Source organism: Dromaius novaehollandiae, chromosome 36 (genome assembly GCF_036370855.1).
Source record: "Dromaius novaehollandiae isolate bDroNov1 chromosome 36, bDroNov1.hap1, whole genome shotgun sequence".
Taxonomy (NCBI): Eukaryota; Metazoa; Chordata; class Aves; order Casuariiformes; family Dromaiidae; genus Dromaius; species Dromaius novaehollandiae.
Window position 1 is genome coordinate 132339 of NC_088135.1, and position 18221 is coordinate 150559.

Below are 18221 nucleotides of genomic sequence, written 5' to 3' on the forward strand. Positions count from 1 at the left end.
GCACCCAATTCTCCCAGGGGCCCAGGCGTCCGAGCACCCCCCACCTCCGCCCCGTTACCCTCTGTATGGAGGGGCCCAGGCGTCCGGGAGCATTTGAGGGGCCCAGGCGTCCGAGAAAGGGCCCAGGCGTCCGGGGGGATCCGACCCTTCGAGGCGGCCGAGGTTTTGGGGTCTTTTTTACTCTTTCTGGTGGTTTTAGCAGGTTTTTTGGCGGTTTCGGGGGCTTTTTACTCATCTTTTTTTTTGTGTTTGTGGTTTTGTGGCTTTTCGTAGCGATTTTGCGGCTTTTTGGTGCTTTTTTAACCATTTTTGTGGGTTTTGTGGGTTTTAAGTTTTACGTTTTTGTGGTTGGAGCAGTTTAGTAGTTTTTTCCTGTGGTTTTTTACCATTTTTTGTAGGTTTCTGTGGGCTTTTTTGGGGGGCTTTTTGCGGTTTTAATTCCTTTCGCGGTTTTTGTGGGTTTTGGTAATTTTTTTTGTGGTTTGGGGGATTTTAGCAGTTTTTGAGTAGCTTTTTTGTGGGTTTTGATTCTTTTTTAGTGGCTTTTCACTAGTTTTTTGCGTTTGTGGTTTTGGGGCTTTTAATGGCCTTTTGGGGGGCTTTTAGTAGCCATTTTTGGGGCTTTTAGCTGCCTTTTTGTGGCTTTTTTATTATTTTTGTAGATTTTGTGGCTTTTTTATTTTTGCAGTTGGGGCTTTAGGAGTTTTTCTGGCTTTTTTATTACTTTTTTGTGGCGTTTGTGGGCTTTTGGGGGGGCCTTTTGCGGTTTTAATTATTTTTGCAGTTTTTGTGGGGTTTTAGCAGTTTTTTGTGCTTTGGGGGATTTTTAGCAGTTTTTAGCAGTTTTTTTCTGTCGTTGCAGAGATTTTTAGCAGTTTTTAGCAGTTTTTTGTGGAGTTTGGGCATTTTTTTATGGATTTGGGCTTTTTGTGGGTTTTGGACAGCTTTTTGTTGGTTTGGGGTGTTTTTCTGTGCTTTTTGGTGGAGTTTTTTAGATTTTCAGTTTTTTTTAGTAAAACATTAACCATTTTTTTAAGCCTCATTTCTTCAGCGCACCCAAACGGGCCCCAAAACCCCTTTTTTCCACTCAGAAAACGGCCAAAACGGAGTTTTTACAGGAGCCGTAAAACCGCGCAGCTTCAACCCGGATAAAAATCCCCAATATTGGTAAATTCACCAAAAAAAACCGCAATTTCTCCTCATAGATTTCCCCCCCGGGCCGGGTTTTGGGGCAGTTTGGGCCGTTTTACTCCTCTCACCGCTCTCCCGGCGGCCGCGGCGCCTTCCCGCCACTGCGCATGCGCGAGGCGCTGCGCGGGAGGGGCTGGGTGAGGCTGCGCACTGCGCATGCGCGCTCCGCCGCGGCGGAAGGGGGGGGTGAGCTGCTCCCGCGCAGTGCGCATGCGCCATTCCCTGCGCGGGCGGGGGTGCTGTGCGGGTGTTACGCACTGCGCACGCGCGCGGCGGCTAGGTGGGGGGGCTGAACCAGCGCGGCTCTTGCGCATGCGCAGAGCGCGGAAGCCGTGGGAGCGTTGCTGTGGCGCTGGGCGTCTCCTAGGCAATGCGCATGCGCATTCCTTCCCGAGGGAGGCGGGGGGCTGCTCCACGCAGCGGACTGCGGGGGGACGGCTGCGCGCATGCGCCGAGCGGCGGGCGCTAGGACCGCGCGGCGGAGAACCCCTTGGGGGCGCCTTGGCGCATGCGCAGCGGCTCCCGAGGCGCCGCGCATGCGCAGAGCGCTCCGCCGCGCTGCCCCCCCCCCAACGGACACCGGCGGCGGCAACGGGGAAGGGGGGGGGGTGTCCAACCCCCCCCCCCACCCCGTAATGGCGACAGAGGCTCCGGGCGCCATTTGCACTGCAGCGTTTATTGCCCTGGGCCCAATTAGCCCGGCGGGGGGGGGGCACACGGCGGGGGGAGGGGGGGATTGGGGGTCCGGGAGAGGGTTGGGGGGATATTGGGGGCTTTTGGGGGGGGGTCTTGGAGGATTTTGGGGGTCCGGGGGGGGGTCTCGGAGGGTTTGGGGGGGATATTGGGGGTCGGGGGGGGTTGGGGGTTCTCGGAAGATTTTGGGGGGATATTGGGGGGTCTGGGAGGGTTTGGGGGGGATATTGGGGGGTTTCGGGGGGGTCTCGGACGGTTTCGGGGGGGATATTGGGGGGCTTGGGGGGGCTCTCGGAGGGTTTTGGGGAGGGTATTGGGAGTTCCCGGAGGATTTTGGGATATTGGGGGGCTTGGGGGGGGTCTGGAAGGATTTTGGGGGTCCGGGGGGGGTCTCGGGGGATTTTGAGGGGATTTTGGGGGGTGTCTCGGAGGATTTGGGGGGGGTATTGGGGATCCGGGGTGGGTTGGGGGGGATATTGGGGGGGTTGGGGGGGGTCTCGGAGGATTTTGGGGGGATATTGGGGGTCCGTGGGGGGTCTCGGAGGATTTTGGGGGGGTCTCGGAGGGTTTGGGGGGGATATTGGGGATTTGGGGTGGGATATTGGGGGTCCGGGGGGAGTTGGAGGGTCTCGGAGGGTTTGGGGGGGTCTCGGGGGGTCTCGGAAGGTTTTTTGGGGGGAAAATTGGGGATTTGGGGGGGATCTCGAAGGATTGGGAGGGGAAAATTGGGTTTGGGGGGGGTCTCCGAGGATTTGGGGGGGTATTGGGGGTCCGGGAGGGGGTTGGGGGGGTCTCGGAGGGAGTTGGGGGGGAATTTGGGGGGATATTGGGGATTTTGGGGGGGCCTCGGAGGGGTTTGGGGGGATATTGGGGGTTTGGGGGGGTCTCGGAGGGGGTGGGGGGCTCCGGGGGGGGGTCTCAGGCTTCCGGGGAGTTTTGAGGGTCTCTCGGAGCATTTCGGGGCGAATCGGCGGCGTTTCGGGGCTCCGCGCCCTCAGCAAGGGGCGGCCGAGGCGTCGCTGCCGCGCGACAGGCTCCGCCCACGGCCGCCGTCGCCCGAGGCGCTGCTGGAAAGCGACGCCGTGCGCGAGCGCGACAGCCGCGTCATGCACGACGACGCCACTGCGGGGGAGGGAGGGGGGAGAGGGAGCCTGTTAGGCCACGCCCCTCCGTTGCCCTGGTAACGCTCCACGCGCGGCGCGCCGGCGGCTGGCCACGCCCTCTCCGCCCAGGCCACGCCCCCTCCGTTGCCCCGGCAACGTCCTACGCGCGGCGCGCCGGCGGCTGGCCACGCCCCCTCTGTTGCCCCGGCAACGTTCTATGCGGGGTCTGCTGGCGGCTGGCCACGCCCCCTCCGCCCAGGCCACGCCCCCCTCTGTTCCCCTGGCAACGTTCTATGCGGGGAGTGCTGGTGGCTGGCCACGCCCCCTCTGTTGCCCCGGCAACGTTCTATGCGGGGTCTGCTGGCGGCTGGCCACGCCCCCTCTGCCCAGGCCACGCCCCCTCTGTTGCCCCGGCAACGTTCTATGCGGGGTCTGCTGGCGGCTGGCCACGCCCCCTCCGCCCAGGCCACGCCCCCCTCTGTTCCCCTGGCAACGTTCTATGCCGGGAGTGCTGGCGGCTGGCCACGCCCCCTCTGCCATGGCCACGCCCCCCTCCACCCAGGCCACGCCCCTTCCCCGCTAGCTGCGCTGGTTGGCCACTCCCCTGACTGCCTTGGCCACGCCCCCACCTGGCCGTGCCCCTCCTGCTTAGCCACGCCCCCTGCTTGCCGAGCCACGCCCCCTCCCCCGCTAGCTGTAATGCTTGGCCACGCCCCCTGACCGCTTGGCCCCGCCCCCTCCCGGTAGCCGTCCTGGCTGGCCACGCCCCCTGCCCCAGCAGTGCCCCGGCTGCTTAGCCACGCCCCCTGGCCGCTTAGCCACGCCCCCTCCCTGCTAGCTGCGCTGATTGGACACGCCCCTGACTGCCTTGGCCACGCCCCCTGCCCCGGCTGTGCCCCTCCTGCTTAGCCACGCCCCCTCCCACTAGCTCTGCTGGCTGGCCACGCCCCCTTCGTGCTGCTCCGCCTTAGCCACGCCCCCTCCCGGTGAGCCACGCCCCTTCCCTGCTAGTTGTGCTGGATGGCTACGCCCCCTCCCTGCTGAGCCACGCCCCCCTTAGCTGCGCTGGCTGACCACGCCCCTACCTGCCCTGGCCACGCCCCCTGCCCAGCTGCATCGCTGCTTAGCCACGCCCCTCCAGTAAGCCACGCCCCCTCCCGGCTGAGCCACGCCCCCTCCCCTCTAGCAAGCACCCGACCCCTTAGCCACGCCCCCGTCCCCGCCTCCTCCCCCCACCCCAGCCAGCAGCAACCCCATTGGCCCGCTCCCCCGCTTAGCCACGCCCCCCATTGTCCACCCCTTCCCCCTGCTTAGCCACGCCCGCCGCCGCCGCAGGCCACGCCCCCAAGCCAGCCGGCCACGCCCCCTCCACCCCCCCTCCAGCAGCAGCCAGCAGGCCACGCCCCTCCCCATTGTCTACCCCCGCGGAGGCCACGCCCCCTTCCGCCCAGGCCACGCCCCCTTCCGCCGAGGCCACGCCCCCCACCGGAGGCGAGGAGGGAGAACACACGTGACACGGGGGGGGGGGGTTGACCAGGGCTGCGGGGGGGGGGGGAGGAGCACACGTGACCGTGCAGGGGGGCGGGGCCACACGTGACCGGGGGGGCGGGAACACGTGACTGGGGGGGGTCACACGTGACCACGGGGGGGGGGCACACGTGACTGGGGGGGGGGGCGGTACCTGGGCCGAGCCGCTTGTCGGACACGTTGGGGACTGGGGGAGAGATGGGGGGGGCCATAATTACCCGGGGGGGGTTAATTACCCCGGGGGGGGCTAATTGCCCCTGGGGGGGGTAATTGCCCCTATGGGGGGGTTATTTGCCCCCATGGGGGGGTTATTCGCCTCTTGGGGGGGGTTATTTGCCCCTGGGGGGGTTATTTACCCCTATGGGGGGGGTCATTTGCCCCCGGGGGGGGTTGTTTCCCTATGTGGGGGGGGTAAATTGCCCCCTGGGGGGGGTATTTGCCCCTGGGGGGGGTTATTTGCCCCCATGGGGGGGTTATTTGCCTCTTGGGGGGGGCTAATGGCCCCTGGGGGGGTTATTTGCCCCTGGGGGGGTTATTTATCCCTATGGGGGGGGTCATTTGCCCCCGGGGGGGGGTTGTTTCCCTATGTGGGGGGGTAAATTGCCCCCTGGGGGGGTATTTGCCCCCTGGGGGGGGGTTATTTGCCCCTATGGGGGGGTTATTCACCTCTTGGGGGGGGGCTAATGGCCCCTGGGGGGGTTATTTGCCCCTGGGGGGGTTATTTACCCCTATGGGGGGGTCATTTGCCCCCGGGGGGGGTTGTTTCCCTATGTGGGGGGGGTAAATTGCCCCCTGGGGGGGGTTTTGCCCCTGGGGGGGGTTATTTGCCCCCATGGGGGGGTTCTTTGCCTCCTTGGGGGGGCTAATGGCCCCTGGGGGGGTTATTTGCCCCTGGGGGGGTTATTTACCCCTATGGGGGGGTCATTTGCCCCCGGGGGGGGTTGTTTCCCTATGTGGGGGGGTAAATTGCCCCCTGGGGGGGGTATTTGCCCCCTGGGGGGGGTTATTTGCCCCTATGGGGGGGGTCTTTGCCTCCTTGGGGGGGGCTAATGGCCCCTGGGGGGGTTATTTGCCCCTGGGGGGGTTATTTACCCCTATGGGGGGGTCATTTGCCCTCGGGGGGGTTGTTTCCCTATGTGGGGGGGGTAAATTGCCCCCTGGGGGGGTATTTGCCCCTGGGGGGGGGTTATTTGCCCCTGGGGGGGGTTACTTGCCCCTATGGGGGGGATTATTTGCCCCTGGGGGGGGTATTTACACCTATGGGGGGGTTATTTGCCCCGGGGGGGGGCGGTTGCCCTATGGGGGGGCTAATTGCCCCATGGGGGGTTTATTTACCCCATGGGGGGGATTCTTTGCCCCTGGGGGGGGTATTTACCCCTATGGGGGGTTATTTACCCCCCCCAGGAGGGGTATTTGCCCCATGGGGGGGTTATTTGCCCCTATGGGGGGGTTAATTGCCCCCTGGGGGGTTTCTTTGCCCCTGGGGGGGGTATTTACCCCTATGGGGGGGTTATTTACCCCATGGGGGGGGATTCTTTGCCCCTGGGGGGGGGTATTAACCCCATGGGGGGGTTATTTCCCCCCCCCCCGAAAGGGGTATTTGCTCCCTGGGGGGGTTATTTGCCCCTATGGGGGGGTTATTTGCCCCATGGGGGGGTGGTTTTCCCCCTGGGGGGGGTGTTTTCCCCCTGGGGGGGTTCGTTGCCCCCCGGGGGGGTATTTGCCCCCCCGCCCCCCCCCCCGTACTCACTGTAGCCCATGCCCTGCACGAAGTACTTGAAGGCCTCGGTGAGCTTGGCCGGCTGCGGGGGGGGGACACGGGGGGGGGGTCACGACCCTGCCATGACCCCCGACCCCCCCATGACCCCTGTGACCCCCCCATGACCCCTGTGACCCCCCCCAAGGTGATCTTGCTGACCCCAGGGTGACCTCAAGGCGACCCCCCCCCCCCAGTGACCCCCTCGTGGCCCCGTGGCGACCTCCGGGACCCCCCCCGTGACCCCAGGGTGACCCCCCCATGACCCCAAGGCGACCCCCCATGACCCCAGTGTGACCCCAGTGAGCCCCCCGTGACCCCAAGTTGACGCCAGGGTGACCCCCATGACCCCGGTGACCCCCCATCGTGACCCAAAGGTGACCCCGGTGACCCCAAGGTGACCCAAATGACCCCCCATGACCCCAAGCTGACCCCAGGGTGACCTCAGTGACCCCCCTGTGACCCCAAGGCGACCTCAGTGACCGCCCGATGACCCCCAAGGCGCCCCCCCTGTGACCCCAGGTGACCCCGGTGACGCCCCCATAACCCAAAAGCGACCCTGGTGACCCCTCCATGACCACAAGATGACCCCACCTCGACCCCAGGTGACCCCAGTGACCCCCATGACCCCAGGGTGACCCTGAGGTGACTCCGGTGACCCTTCCTGTGACCCCGCTGACCCCAAAGCGACCCCGGTGAGCCCCCATGACCCTCAGGTGACCCCACGTGACCCCCCCATGACCCCGAGGTGACCCCACATGACCTCGGTGACCTCCCCATGACCCCAAGGTGACCCCAGTGACCCCCCATGACCCCAAGGTGACCCCCATGACCCCAAAGCGACCCCAGTGACCCCCACCGTGACCCCGGGGTGATGCCTCCGTGACCCCGACCCCCGAGGCCCCGCCCCCCCGAGGCCCCGCCCACCACCCCCCCGCACCTGGGTGAGCTGCGGCTGCCCCCCGCCGTCGGCCATCTGCAACGAGACCCCGCCCACTCCCCCCCTCCCCCCGCGGAGGGGGGGTGGGAGGGACCAGTCAGCGCCCGGGGGGGCGTGGCCAAAGGGGGAGGGGGCGTGGCCAAGGGGAGGGGGCGGGGTTACCTTGAGGAAGGAGGTCTGCGTGGGGTCCAGCTTGGCGTTGCACTCCACCTGCGGGGGGCGGGGCCTAGCGCCGGGGCCACGCCCCCCCTCGGGGACGAGGCCCCGCCCCCAGCGCGCCGCGGCTCCGCCCCCCTCTGTGACGCGGCTCCGCTCATCCCCCCCCCCCGTCCCGAGGCTCCGCCCCCCCGCGGCCCCGCCCCCCTCTATGACGTGGCTCTGCCCCCTCTGTGACGTGGCTCCGCCCCCCCCCCGTGCGGCTCCGCCCCCCTCTGTGACGCGGCTTTGCTCCCCCCATGGCCCCGCCCCCTTCTGTGACGTGGCTCCGCCCCCTCTGTGACGCGGCTCTGCTCCCCCCATGGCCCCGCCCCCTTCTGTGACGTGGCTCCGCCCCCTCTGTGATGCGGCTCTGCTCCCCCCATGGCCCCGCCCCCTTCTGTGACGTGGCTCTGCCCCCAAGGCTCCGCCCCCCTCTGTGACGTGGCTCTGCTCCCCCCACGGCCCCGCCCCCTTCTGTGACGTGGCTCCGCCCCCGCGGCTCTGCCCCCTCTGTGACGTGGCTCCGCCCCCCACGGCCCCGCCCCCTTCTGTGACGTGGCTCCGCCCCCTTTGTGACGCAGCTCCGCCTCCCTCTGTGACGCGGCTCCGCCTCCCCCCGCGGCTCCGCCCCCTCTGTGACGTGGCTCCGCCCCCCCCCCCGTGCAGCTCTGCCCCCCTCTGTGATGTGGCTCTGCTCCCCCCACGGCCCCGCCCCCACCGTGACGTGGCTCCGCCCCCACCGAGGCTCCGCCCCCTCTGTGATGTGGCTCCGCCCCTTCTGTGACGTGGCTCTGCTCCCCCCACGGCCCCGCCCCCTTTTGTGACGTGGCTCCGCCCCCTCTGTGACGCGGCTCTGCCCCCCCGAGGCTCCGCCCCCCCTCTGTGACGCGGCTCCGCTCCCCCTCGCTCGAAGCCCCGCCCCCTCCCCAAGCCCCGCCCCCTCGGCCAGGCCCCGCCCCCTCCCCCCAGGCCCCGCCCCCGCTCACCACGGCGTCCTCGTGGGGGGAGCCGTCGCCCACCACCAGCAGCACCTGGCACCTGGGGGGGGGGCGGGGCCAGGTGGGGTCACGTGGGGTCACGTGGGGGTCACGTGGGGGTCGGAGGTCACATGGGGGCGCCATGGGGGGGGTCGGGGCCGCCGTAAGGCCGGGGGTCACCGCGGGGGGGGGGGCGGCCCCAAGGATTTGGGGAGGGGTCACGTGCGGGGGGGGTTGGGGTCGCCGTGGGGGGGGTCAGGGGTCACATGGGGGGGTCAGGGGTCACGTGGGGGGCGCGGGGGGGGGGTCACTCACTTGAGGAGGCTGCTGCCGCCGCGCTCCACGCCCAGGTCCCGGCGGCTGTGGGGTGGGGGGGGGGGGTTGCTCCAGCCCCACTGACCCCCCCATTGGCCCATTGACCCCCCCATTGGCCCCATTGACCCCCCCCATTGGCCCAGTTGCCCCCACTGACCCCCCATTGACCCAGTTGCCCCCCCATTGGCCCCCCCATTGGCCCAGTTGCCCCCCCATTGGCCCCATTGACCCCCCCATTGGCCCAGTTGCCCCCATTGGCCCCCCCATTGACCCAGTTGCCCCCCCATTGGCCCCATTGACCCCCCCATTGGCCCAGTTGCCCCCACTGACCCCCCCATTGACCCAGTTGCCCCCCCATTGGCCCCATTGACCCCCCCATTGGCCCAGTTGCCCCCACTGACCCGCCATTGACCCAGTTGCCCCCCCATTGGCTCCCCCATTGACCCAGTTGCCCCCCCATTGGCCCCATTGACCCCCCCATTGGCCCAGTTGCCCCCACTGACCCCCCATTGACCCAGTTGCCCCAAACCACCCCCAGTTGCCCCCCAGTCCCCCCAGTTGCCCCCCATTGGCCTATTTCCCCCCCTCCCAGTACCCCCATTGACCCGCCATTGGCCCAGTTGCCCCAGCACCACCCCAGTTGCCCCCCAGTCTTCCCAGTTGCCCCCCCATTGGCGTATTTGCCCCCCCAGTAGCCCCCATTGACCCCCATTGGCCCAGTTGCCTCCCCAGGGACCCCCGTTGACCCGCCATTGGCCCAGTTGCCCCCCCAGTTGCCCCAGTATCTCCCACTGACCCCCACCCTTGGCCCAGTTGCCCCCCCAGTTGCCCCCCACCTGCTGTACATGGACCAGTAGAGGGGGGTGTTGGGGGCCGCCGCGAGGGCCCGGCGCCGCTGCTGCACCAGGGCCGAGTTGGCCGCCAGCTCCTCCTGCGGGGATGGGGCCCCAAAATCCCCCCGATTACCCCCAAAACACCCCTAATTACCCCCAAAATACCCCCACATACACCTGCACTACCCCCAAATACCAAAAAAATCCAAAATACACCCAAAATACACCCCAAATACACCCAAAACCATCAAAATACCCCCCAGGACATGGTGGCCTTGAGGTTCTCCTGCAGCGATGGTGCCCAGATACCCCAAAATCCCACCAATTACCCCCAAAATACCCCCAGGTACCCCCGCACTACTCCCAAATACCAAAAAAATCCAAAATACACCCAAAATACACCCAAAATACACCCAAAACCCATCAAAATACCCCCCAGGACATGGTGGCCTTGAGGTTCTCCCGCGGCGATGGTGCCCAGATGCCCCAAAATACCCCCAATTATCCCCAAAATACTCCCGCGTACCCCCAAAATACCCCCAGGTACCCCCGCACTACCCCCAAATACCAAAAAACACCCAAAATAGACCCAAAAAAGACCCAAAACCATCAAAATACCCCTCAGAACATGGTGGCCAGGAGGTTCTCCAGCAGCGATGGTGCCCAGATACCCCAAAATCCCACCGATTACCCCCAAAATACTCCCGCGTACCCCCAAAATACCCCCAGGTACCCCCGCACTACCCCCAAATACCAAAAAACACCCAAAATAGACCCAAAAAAGACCCAAAACCATCAAAATACCCCTCAGAACATGGTGGCCAGGAGGTTCTCCAGCAGCGATGGTGCCCAGATACCCCAAAATCCCACCGATTACCCCCAAAATACTCCCGCGTACCCCCAAAATACCCCCGGGTACCCCCGCACTACCCCCAAATACCAAAAAACACCCAAAATAGACCCAAAATAGACCCAAAACCATTAAAATATCCCCCAGGACATGGTGGACATGAGGTTCTCCTGCAGCGATGGTGCCCAGATACCCCAAAATCCCAACGATTACCCCCAAAATACCCCCGCGTACCCCCAAAATACCCCCGGGTACCCCCGCACTACCCCCAAATACCAAAAAACACCCAAAATAGACCCAAAATAGACCCAAAACCATTAAAATATCCCCCAGGACATGGTGGACATGAGGTTCTCCTGCAGAGATGGTGCCCAGATATCCCAAAATCCCAACAATTACCCCCAAAATACTCCCGCGTACCCCCAAAATACCCCCAGGTACCCCCACACTACCCCCAAATACCAAAAAAAACCACCCAAAATACACCCAAAAAACACCCAAAATACACCCAAAACCATCAAAATACCCCCCAGGACATGGTGGACATGAGGTTCTCCTGCAGAGATGGTGCCCAGATGCCCCCAAATCCCACCGATTACCCCCAAAATACTCCCACATACCCCCAAAATACCCCCGGGTACCCCCGCACTACCCCCAAATACCCAAAAAATCCAAAATACACCCAAAATACACCCAAAACCATCAAAATATCCCCCAGGACATGGTGGACATGAGGTTCTCCTGCAGAGATGGTGCCCAGATACCCCAAAATCCCACCGATTACCCCCAAAATACTCCTGCGTACCCCCAAAATACCCCCGGGTACCCCCGCACTACCCCCAAATACCAAAAAAATCCAAAATACACCCAAAAAACACCCAAAATACACCCAAAACCATCAAAATACCCCCCAGGACATGGTGGCAATGAAGTTCTCCTGCGGCGATGGTGCCCAGATGCCCCAAAATACCCCCAATTACCCCCAAAATACCCCGATTACACCCCAAACATCCCAAGAATTCCCCAGAAATACCCCCAACACTGCAAGATACCCCCAAAATACACCTCGACACCCCAAAATACCCCTCGATACGCCAAAATACCCCCGGGGAAATGGTGGCCATGAGCTCCTCCAGCTGGGACATGGCCTCAAATGCCCCAAAGACTCCCAAAATACCCCCAAAAACTGCCCCACAGCCCTGAACACCCCAAATATCCCCCAAATACAATCGGATACCCCCAAAATACCCCCCAAATACCCCACCACCACCACCCATGGTGGCCACCAGGGCCTTCTGGGAGAATGTCCCCTTCAATACCCCAAATAACCCTCAAAAAACAACCCGAAACACCCAAATGGCCCCCGATGACCCCAAATACCCCCCGAAAAAATAACCCCTCCCAAAATACCCCCCTCCCCAAAATACCCCCCAAACAGCCCCCAAATGCCCCCCAAACAGCCCCAAAATCCCTCCCTAGGACGTGGTGGCCACGAGGGTCTTCTCCAGGGACGTCACCCTGAATCGACCCAAATACGCCCAAAATACACCCAAAATACCCCCTGAAAACACCAAATATCTCCAAAACCCAAAATACCCCCCAAAAACACCCCAAAATGCCCCAAAAGCCCCACCTGGCTGAAGAGGTGGGCCAGGATCATCTCAGTGGTGGAGGTGGTCAGTCCTGAGAGCTGGGGAGGGGGGGGTGGTTCGGCGTGGGGCACCCATGGGTGCCCCACGGTGGGGGGGGTGGGATGTGGGGACCAGTAGGGACGTGGGGACCCATTGGGGACCCATAGGCACCCGTAGGAGACCCAGAGGGACAAGGGGACCCATTGGGGACCCATAGGGACAGGAGGACCCTTGGGGACCCACTGGAGACCCATAGGGACATGAGGACCCATTGGGGACCCATAGGGACAGGAGGACCCATTGGGGACCCATAGGGACAGGAGGAGACCCAGAGGGACACAGGGACCCATAGGGGACCCATAGAGATGTGGGGACCCATTTGGGACCCATAGGGACAAGGGGACCCATGGGGACCCAATGAAGACCCATAGCAACGTGGGGACCCAGAGGGACAAGGGGACCCATGGGAGACCCATAGAGCAGTGGGGACCCATAGAAGACCCAGAGGGACAAGGGGACCCATTGGGGACCCATAGAAGACCCAGAGGGACATGAGGACCCATTGGGGACCCACAGGGACAGGAGGACCCATAGGCGACCCACTGGAGAGCCATACGGACATGGGGACCCATTGGGGACCCATAGGCACCCGTAGGAGACCCAGAGGGACACAGGGACCCATAGGAGACCCATAGAGATGTGGGGACCCATTCGGGACCCATAGGGACAAGGGGACCCATGGGAGACCCATAGAGCAGTGGGGACCCATAGAAGACCCAGAGGGACAAGGGGACCCATTGGGGACCCAATGGGGACCTGTAGGGACCCATACGGACAAGGGGACCCACTGGGCACCAGTGAGAGACCTTTGGGACCCATAGGAGACCCATAGGGACACGGGGACCCATGGGAGACCCAGAGGGACAAGGGGACCCATAGGAGACCCATGGTAGACCCATAGGGACATGGGGATCCATTCGGGACCCATGGGAGACCCATAAGGACACAGGGACCCATAGGAGACCCATAGAGCACCCACAAGGACCCACTGGGGACCCAGAGGGACATGGAGACCCATAGAAGACCCATAGGGACATGGGGACCCAGAGAAGACCCATAGGCCAAAGGGACCCATGGGCGACCCATAGGGACAAGCAGACCCATAGAAAACCCATAGGACACCTACAGAGACCCATAGGACACCCACAGGGACCCATAGGAGACCCAGTGGACCCATAGGGACACGGGGACCCATAGGAGCCCCACAGGAGACCCATAGGGCCACCAATACCCACAGGCGCCCCATAGAGAACAAGGTCCTACAAGGGCCCCATAGCGGACGTAGCCCCCCATAACACCCGGGCTGACCCCATAGGCCCTCCCCCTTGCCCCCCACCTCCCCCAGGCCCCGCCCCCCATAGGCCCCGCCCCCCTTCCACCTTGTGGGCGGCCCAGTCCATCCAGCCCTTGGCGTGGGGGTCGATGTTGACGAGCACCAGCCCCTCCACGGCCTCGGGGTGCGTCAGCTGGGGGGCAGAACAGGCGATGGGGGTCACGGGGGGGTGGTCTGACCCCCAAGGACCCCCCCCAGCCCCCTGTAGACCCCCCCCGTGGCCCCCGCTCACCCCGAATTTCGCCAGGATGAAGGCGCCGGCTCCCACCCCGATGCCGATGATGCTGCGGATGCTGCGGGGGGACAGGCGATAGGTCAGTCCTGACCTCCCCCCAGACCCTATAGGGCCCCTCTGGCCCCTATAGGGCACCCCCAGCCCCTATAGGGCCCCCCCGGGACCCCCAACTCACTTGAAGTGCTCAAGGATGCAGGGGATGGTTTCGGCCAGTTGCTCCAGGGAGGGATACTGGTACCTGGCGGGGGGGCGAGGGGGGGGCGCCGGGGTCAAGCAGGGGCACGGGGGGGGTCGAGGGGGGTCAATAGGGTCAACAGGGCCAAGGAGGGGTCAACGGGGTCAAGGAGGGGCCCGGGAGGGTCAACAGGGCCAATAGGGCATCAACGAGGTCAAGGAGGGGTCCAGGGAGGTCAATGGGGGTCAACGGGGTCAAGGAGGGGCACGGGGGGGGTGAGGGGGGTCAATAGGGTCAGCGGGGCCAATGAGGGGCCCAGGAAGGTCAGTGGGAGTCAATGAGGTCAAGGAGGAGTATGGGGGGGTCAAAGGGGCCAATGGGGGGTCAACGGGGTCAAGGAGGAGCCCGGGGGGGGGTCAATGGGAGTCAACAGGGCCAATGGGGAGACAACGGGGTCAAGCGGGGGCATGGGAGGGGTCAACGGGGCCAATGGGGAGTCAATGGGGTCAAGAAGGGGCCCGCGGGGGGTCAACGGGGCCAATGGGGAGTCAATGGGGTCAAGAAGGGGCCCGGGGGGGGTCAACGGGGCCAATGGGGAGTCAACGGGGGTCAATGGGGTCAACGGCATCAACCGGGGGTCAATGGGGTCAACAGAGGCCAATGGGGGTCAACAGCATCGACGGGGGGGTCAATGGCGTCAATGGTGGGGTCAAGGGGGGTCAAGGATGTCAATTGGGGGTCAATGGGGTCAACGGGGGTCAACAAAATCAGCGGGGGGGTCAACAGGGGTCAATGGGGTCAGCGGGGGGGGTCAATGGGGGTCAACGGCATCAACCAGGGGTCAATGGGGTCAACGGGAGTCAATGGGGGTCAACAGGGGTCAACGGCGTCAACCGGGGGTCAATGGGGGTCAATGGGGGTCAACGGGGGGGTCAACGATGGGGGTCAACGTCATCGACGGGGGTCAACGGGGGTCAATGTCATTGATGGGGGTCAATGTCATCAACGGAGGTCAACGGGGGTCAACGGGGGGGTCAAGGGCAGCCGAAGGCCGGGGGGGGCGGGGAGGCCGGGGGGAGGGGCTTGGGGGGGGCGGCGGGGGGGAGGGGCCTGACCCCGGCGGGTAGGGCGGGGCCCCCTCCTCCATGCCGGGCGGGTCCACGTGCAGCAGCAGGAAGTTGCGGACGATCTCCTGCATCTCCTCGTGGGCGAAGAGCGCCGCGAAGCACGACTCGGCTGCGGGGCAGGGGGGACGGGAGAGGGGCCCAGGCGTCCGGAGAGGGGCCCAGGCGTCCGGGGAACCCCCAAAACCCCACCCAAGGGGCCCAGGTGTCCAAGGAGGGGCCCAGGCGTCCGGGAAAGGGGCCCAGGCGTCCGGGGAACCCCCAAAACCCCACCCAAGGGACCCAGGTGTCCAAGGAGGGGCCCAGGCGTCCGGGAAAAGGGCCCAGGCGTCCGGGAGAGGGGCCCAGGTGTCCCCAGAGGGGCCCAGGCGTCCGGGAGGGCCCAGGCGTCCGGGTCAGGGACATAGGTGTCTAGAGAGGGGCCAGGTGTCCAGGGAGGGGCCCAGGCGTCCGGGAAAGGGGCCCAGGTGTCCAGGAAGGGGCCCAGGCATCCGGAAAAAGGGGCCCAGGCGTCCGGGGAGGGCCCAGGTGTCCGGGAAAAGGGGCCCAGGCGTCCGGGAAAAGGGGCCCAGGCATCCGGAAAAAGGGGCCCAGGTGTCCGGGAAAAGGGGCCCAGGCATCCGGGAAAAGGGGCCCAGGCGTCCGGGAAAAGGGGCCCAGGCGTCCGGGAAAGGGTTCTGACATCTAGGGAGGGGCCCAGGCGTCCGGGGAGGGGCCCAGGCGTCCAGGGAAGGGGCCCAGGCGTCCAGGGAGGGGCCCAGGCGTCCGGGAGAGGGGCCCAGGCGTCCGGGGAAAGGGGCCCAGGCGTCGGGAGAAGGGCCCAGGCGTCCGGGAGAGGGGCCCAGGCGTCCGGGGAAAGGGGCCCAGGCGTCCGGGAAAAGGGGCCCAGGCGTCCAGGTCAGGGACATAGGTGTCTAGAGAGGGGCCCAGGCATCCAGGGAGGGGCCCAGGCGTCCGGGAGAGGGGCCCAGGCGTCCGGGAGGGCCCCAGCGTCCGGGAAAGGGGCCCAGGCGTCCGGGGAAAGGGCCCAGGCGTCCGGGAACCCCCAAAACCCCACCCAAGGGACCCAGGTGTCCCGGAAGGGGCCCAGGCGTCCGGGAAAGGGGCCCAGGCGTCCGGGGAACCCCCAAAACCCCACCCAAGGGACCCAGGTGTCCAAGGAGGGGCCCAGGCGTCCGTGAAGGGCCCAGGCGTCCGGGAAAGGGGCCCAGGTGTCCGGGAAAGGGACCAGGCGTCCGGGAAAAGGGGCCCAGGTGTCCGGGAAAAGGGGCCCAGGCGTCCGGGTCAGGGACATAGGTGTCTAGAGAGGGGCCCAGGCGTCCGGGAAAAGGGGCCCAGGTGTCTGGAAAAGGGGCCCAGGCGTCCGGGAAAGGGGCCCAGGCGTCCGGGGAACCCCCAAACCCCACCCAAGGGACCCAGGTGTCCAAGGAGGGGCCCAGGCGTCCGGGAGAGGGGCCTAGGCGTCCGGGAAAAGGGGCCCAGGCGTCCGGGAGAGGGACATAGGTGTCTAGAGAGGGGCCCAGGTGTCCGGGGAGGGGCCCAGGCGTCCGGGAGAGGGGCCCAGGTGTCCAGGGAAAAGGGACCCAGGCGTCCGGGAAAGGGCCCAGGTGTCCGGGGAAAGGGCCCAGGCGTCCGGGAAAGGGGCCCAGGCGTCCGGGGAAAGGGCCCAGGCGTCCGGGAGAAGGGCCCAGGCGTCCGGGGAACCCCCAAAACCCCACCCCAAGGGACCCAGGTGTCCCGGAAAGGGCCCAGGCGTCCTGGGAAGGGCCCAGGCGTCCGGGGAGGGGCCCAGGCGTCCGGGAAAAGGGCCCAGGCGTCCGGGGAAGGGGCCCAGGCGTCCCCGCTCACCCGTGTGCCCCACGTCGGGCCACCCCAGCAGCGCCGGGCGCCCGGGTCGACGGTTGCCGGCGGCGACGACGCCGAGGGCCCCGTAGGGCGTCTCCAGCCGGGCCCGGGCCTGCGCCCGTTAATTACCCCCCTCGTTAGCGGCCCGGCGCTAATTACCCCCTCGTTAACCCCCCGCGTCACTAATTACCCCCCAAAACCCCCTTAATTACCCCCCTCCCCCTTATTACCCCCGTTACCCCCCTCCCCCCAACCGAACCCCTTATTAACCGCTAATTAACCCTTAATTAACCCTTAATTAAGCGTTAATTAACCCTTAATTAACCCTTAATTAACCAACGCTCCCTTATTAACCCCCCATTACCCTTGCCCCAATCACAGCCCTAATTAACCACGTCTTAACCCTTAATTAACCGTTAATTAACCGCTAATTCAGTGTTAATTAACCCTTAATTAACCCAGCAGCCCCTTATTACCCCCCATTACCCCCTCCCCCCAACCAAACCCCTTATTAACCGCTAATTAACCCTTAATTAACCCTTAACTGACCCTTAATTAACCCTTAATTAAACCTTATTGAACTCTTAATTAACCCTTAATTAACCCAACACCCCCTTATTACCCCCCCATTACCCCCCTCCCCCAATCACAGCCCTAATTAACCGCTAATTAATCCTTAATAAAGCGTTAATTAACCCTTAATTAACCAATACCCACTTATTGCCCCCTGTTACCCTCCTCCCCCAATCACAGCCCTGATTAACACTAATTAACCCTTAATTAATCCTTAATTAGCCCAACATCCCCTTATTACCCCCTCATTAGCCCCCTCCCCCAATCACAGCACTATTAACAGCTAATTAACCACTAATCAGCCCTTAATTAACCAACACCCCCTTCTTGCCCCCCATCCCCCCTCCCCCAATCACAGCCCTAATTAACCACTAATTAATGACTAATTAACGCTTAATTACCCTTAATTAACCCAACACGCCCCATTACCCCATCACATCCATAAATTAACCACTAATTAGCCCTTAATTAACCCCACAGCCCCTTACTCCCCCCATTAGCCCCCTCCCCCAATGACGGCACTAATTAACCCCTAATTAACCCCTAATTAACCCCTAATTAACGATTAATTAACGATTAATTAACGATTAATTAACGATTAAGTAACACCCCCTTCCTCCCCCATATCACAGCCTTAATTAACCCTTCATTAAGCCTTAATTAACCCTTAATTAAGCCATACTCGCCCCCCCCGCCTCCAGCCCCCCCCCCCAGGTCCGAGGGCTCCACGGACGCCTGGGCCCCCCCGGGTGGGGGGAGGGGCGGGGGGGGTCTCACCTCGGGGGGGGGGTCGCCGACCTCCCGCAGCTCCGTCATGCCTGAGGGGGGGGGAGGGGGGTCAGTGGGGGGGGGTGACCTATGA

At 64.2% G+C, this 18221-nt stretch overlaps 1 protein-coding gene across 1 annotated transcript; it reads right to left on the reverse strand.

Annotated features, from left to right (window-relative positions):
* Positions 1-1847: 1847 nt before the first annotated feature.
* Positions 1848-18200, reverse strand: NDRG2 (NDRG family member 2). The gene is made up of 14 exons (XM_064503327.1): positions 18137-18200; positions 16790-16898; positions 14933-15053; positions 13818-13880; positions 13640-13700; positions 13454-13540; positions 12017-12073; positions 9537-9631; positions 8701-8745; positions 8395-8446; positions 7373-7420; positions 7211-7246; positions 6265-6316; positions 1848-3006 (listed from the first exon to the last, which is right to left on the reverse strand). The coding sequence occupies exons 1-14, from the start codon at positions 18173-18175 to the stop codon at positions 2879-2881; spliced, it is 993 nt and encodes a 330-aa protein (XP_064359397.1). The 5' UTR covers positions 18176-18200; the 3' UTR covers positions 1848-2878.
* Between the last annotated feature and the right edge of the window lie 21 nt (positions 18201-18221).

Excerpts from the sequence above, each read along its gene's own strand:
- NDRG2 (XM_064503327.1), bottom strand. The coding sequence starts at position 18,175 with ATGACGGAGCTGCGGGAGGTCGGCGACCCCCCCCCCGAG. Across the intron at positions 9,632-12,016 it reads TGGCCCACCTCTTCAGCCAG|GAGGAGCTGGCGGCCAACTC; the intron begins GTGGGGCTTTTG and ends CCATCCCCGCAG. Across the intron at positions 6,317-7,210 it reads GGCAGCCGCAGCTCACCCAG|CCGGCCAAGCTCACCGAGGC; the intron begins GTGCGGGGGGGT and ends CCCCCCCCGCAG.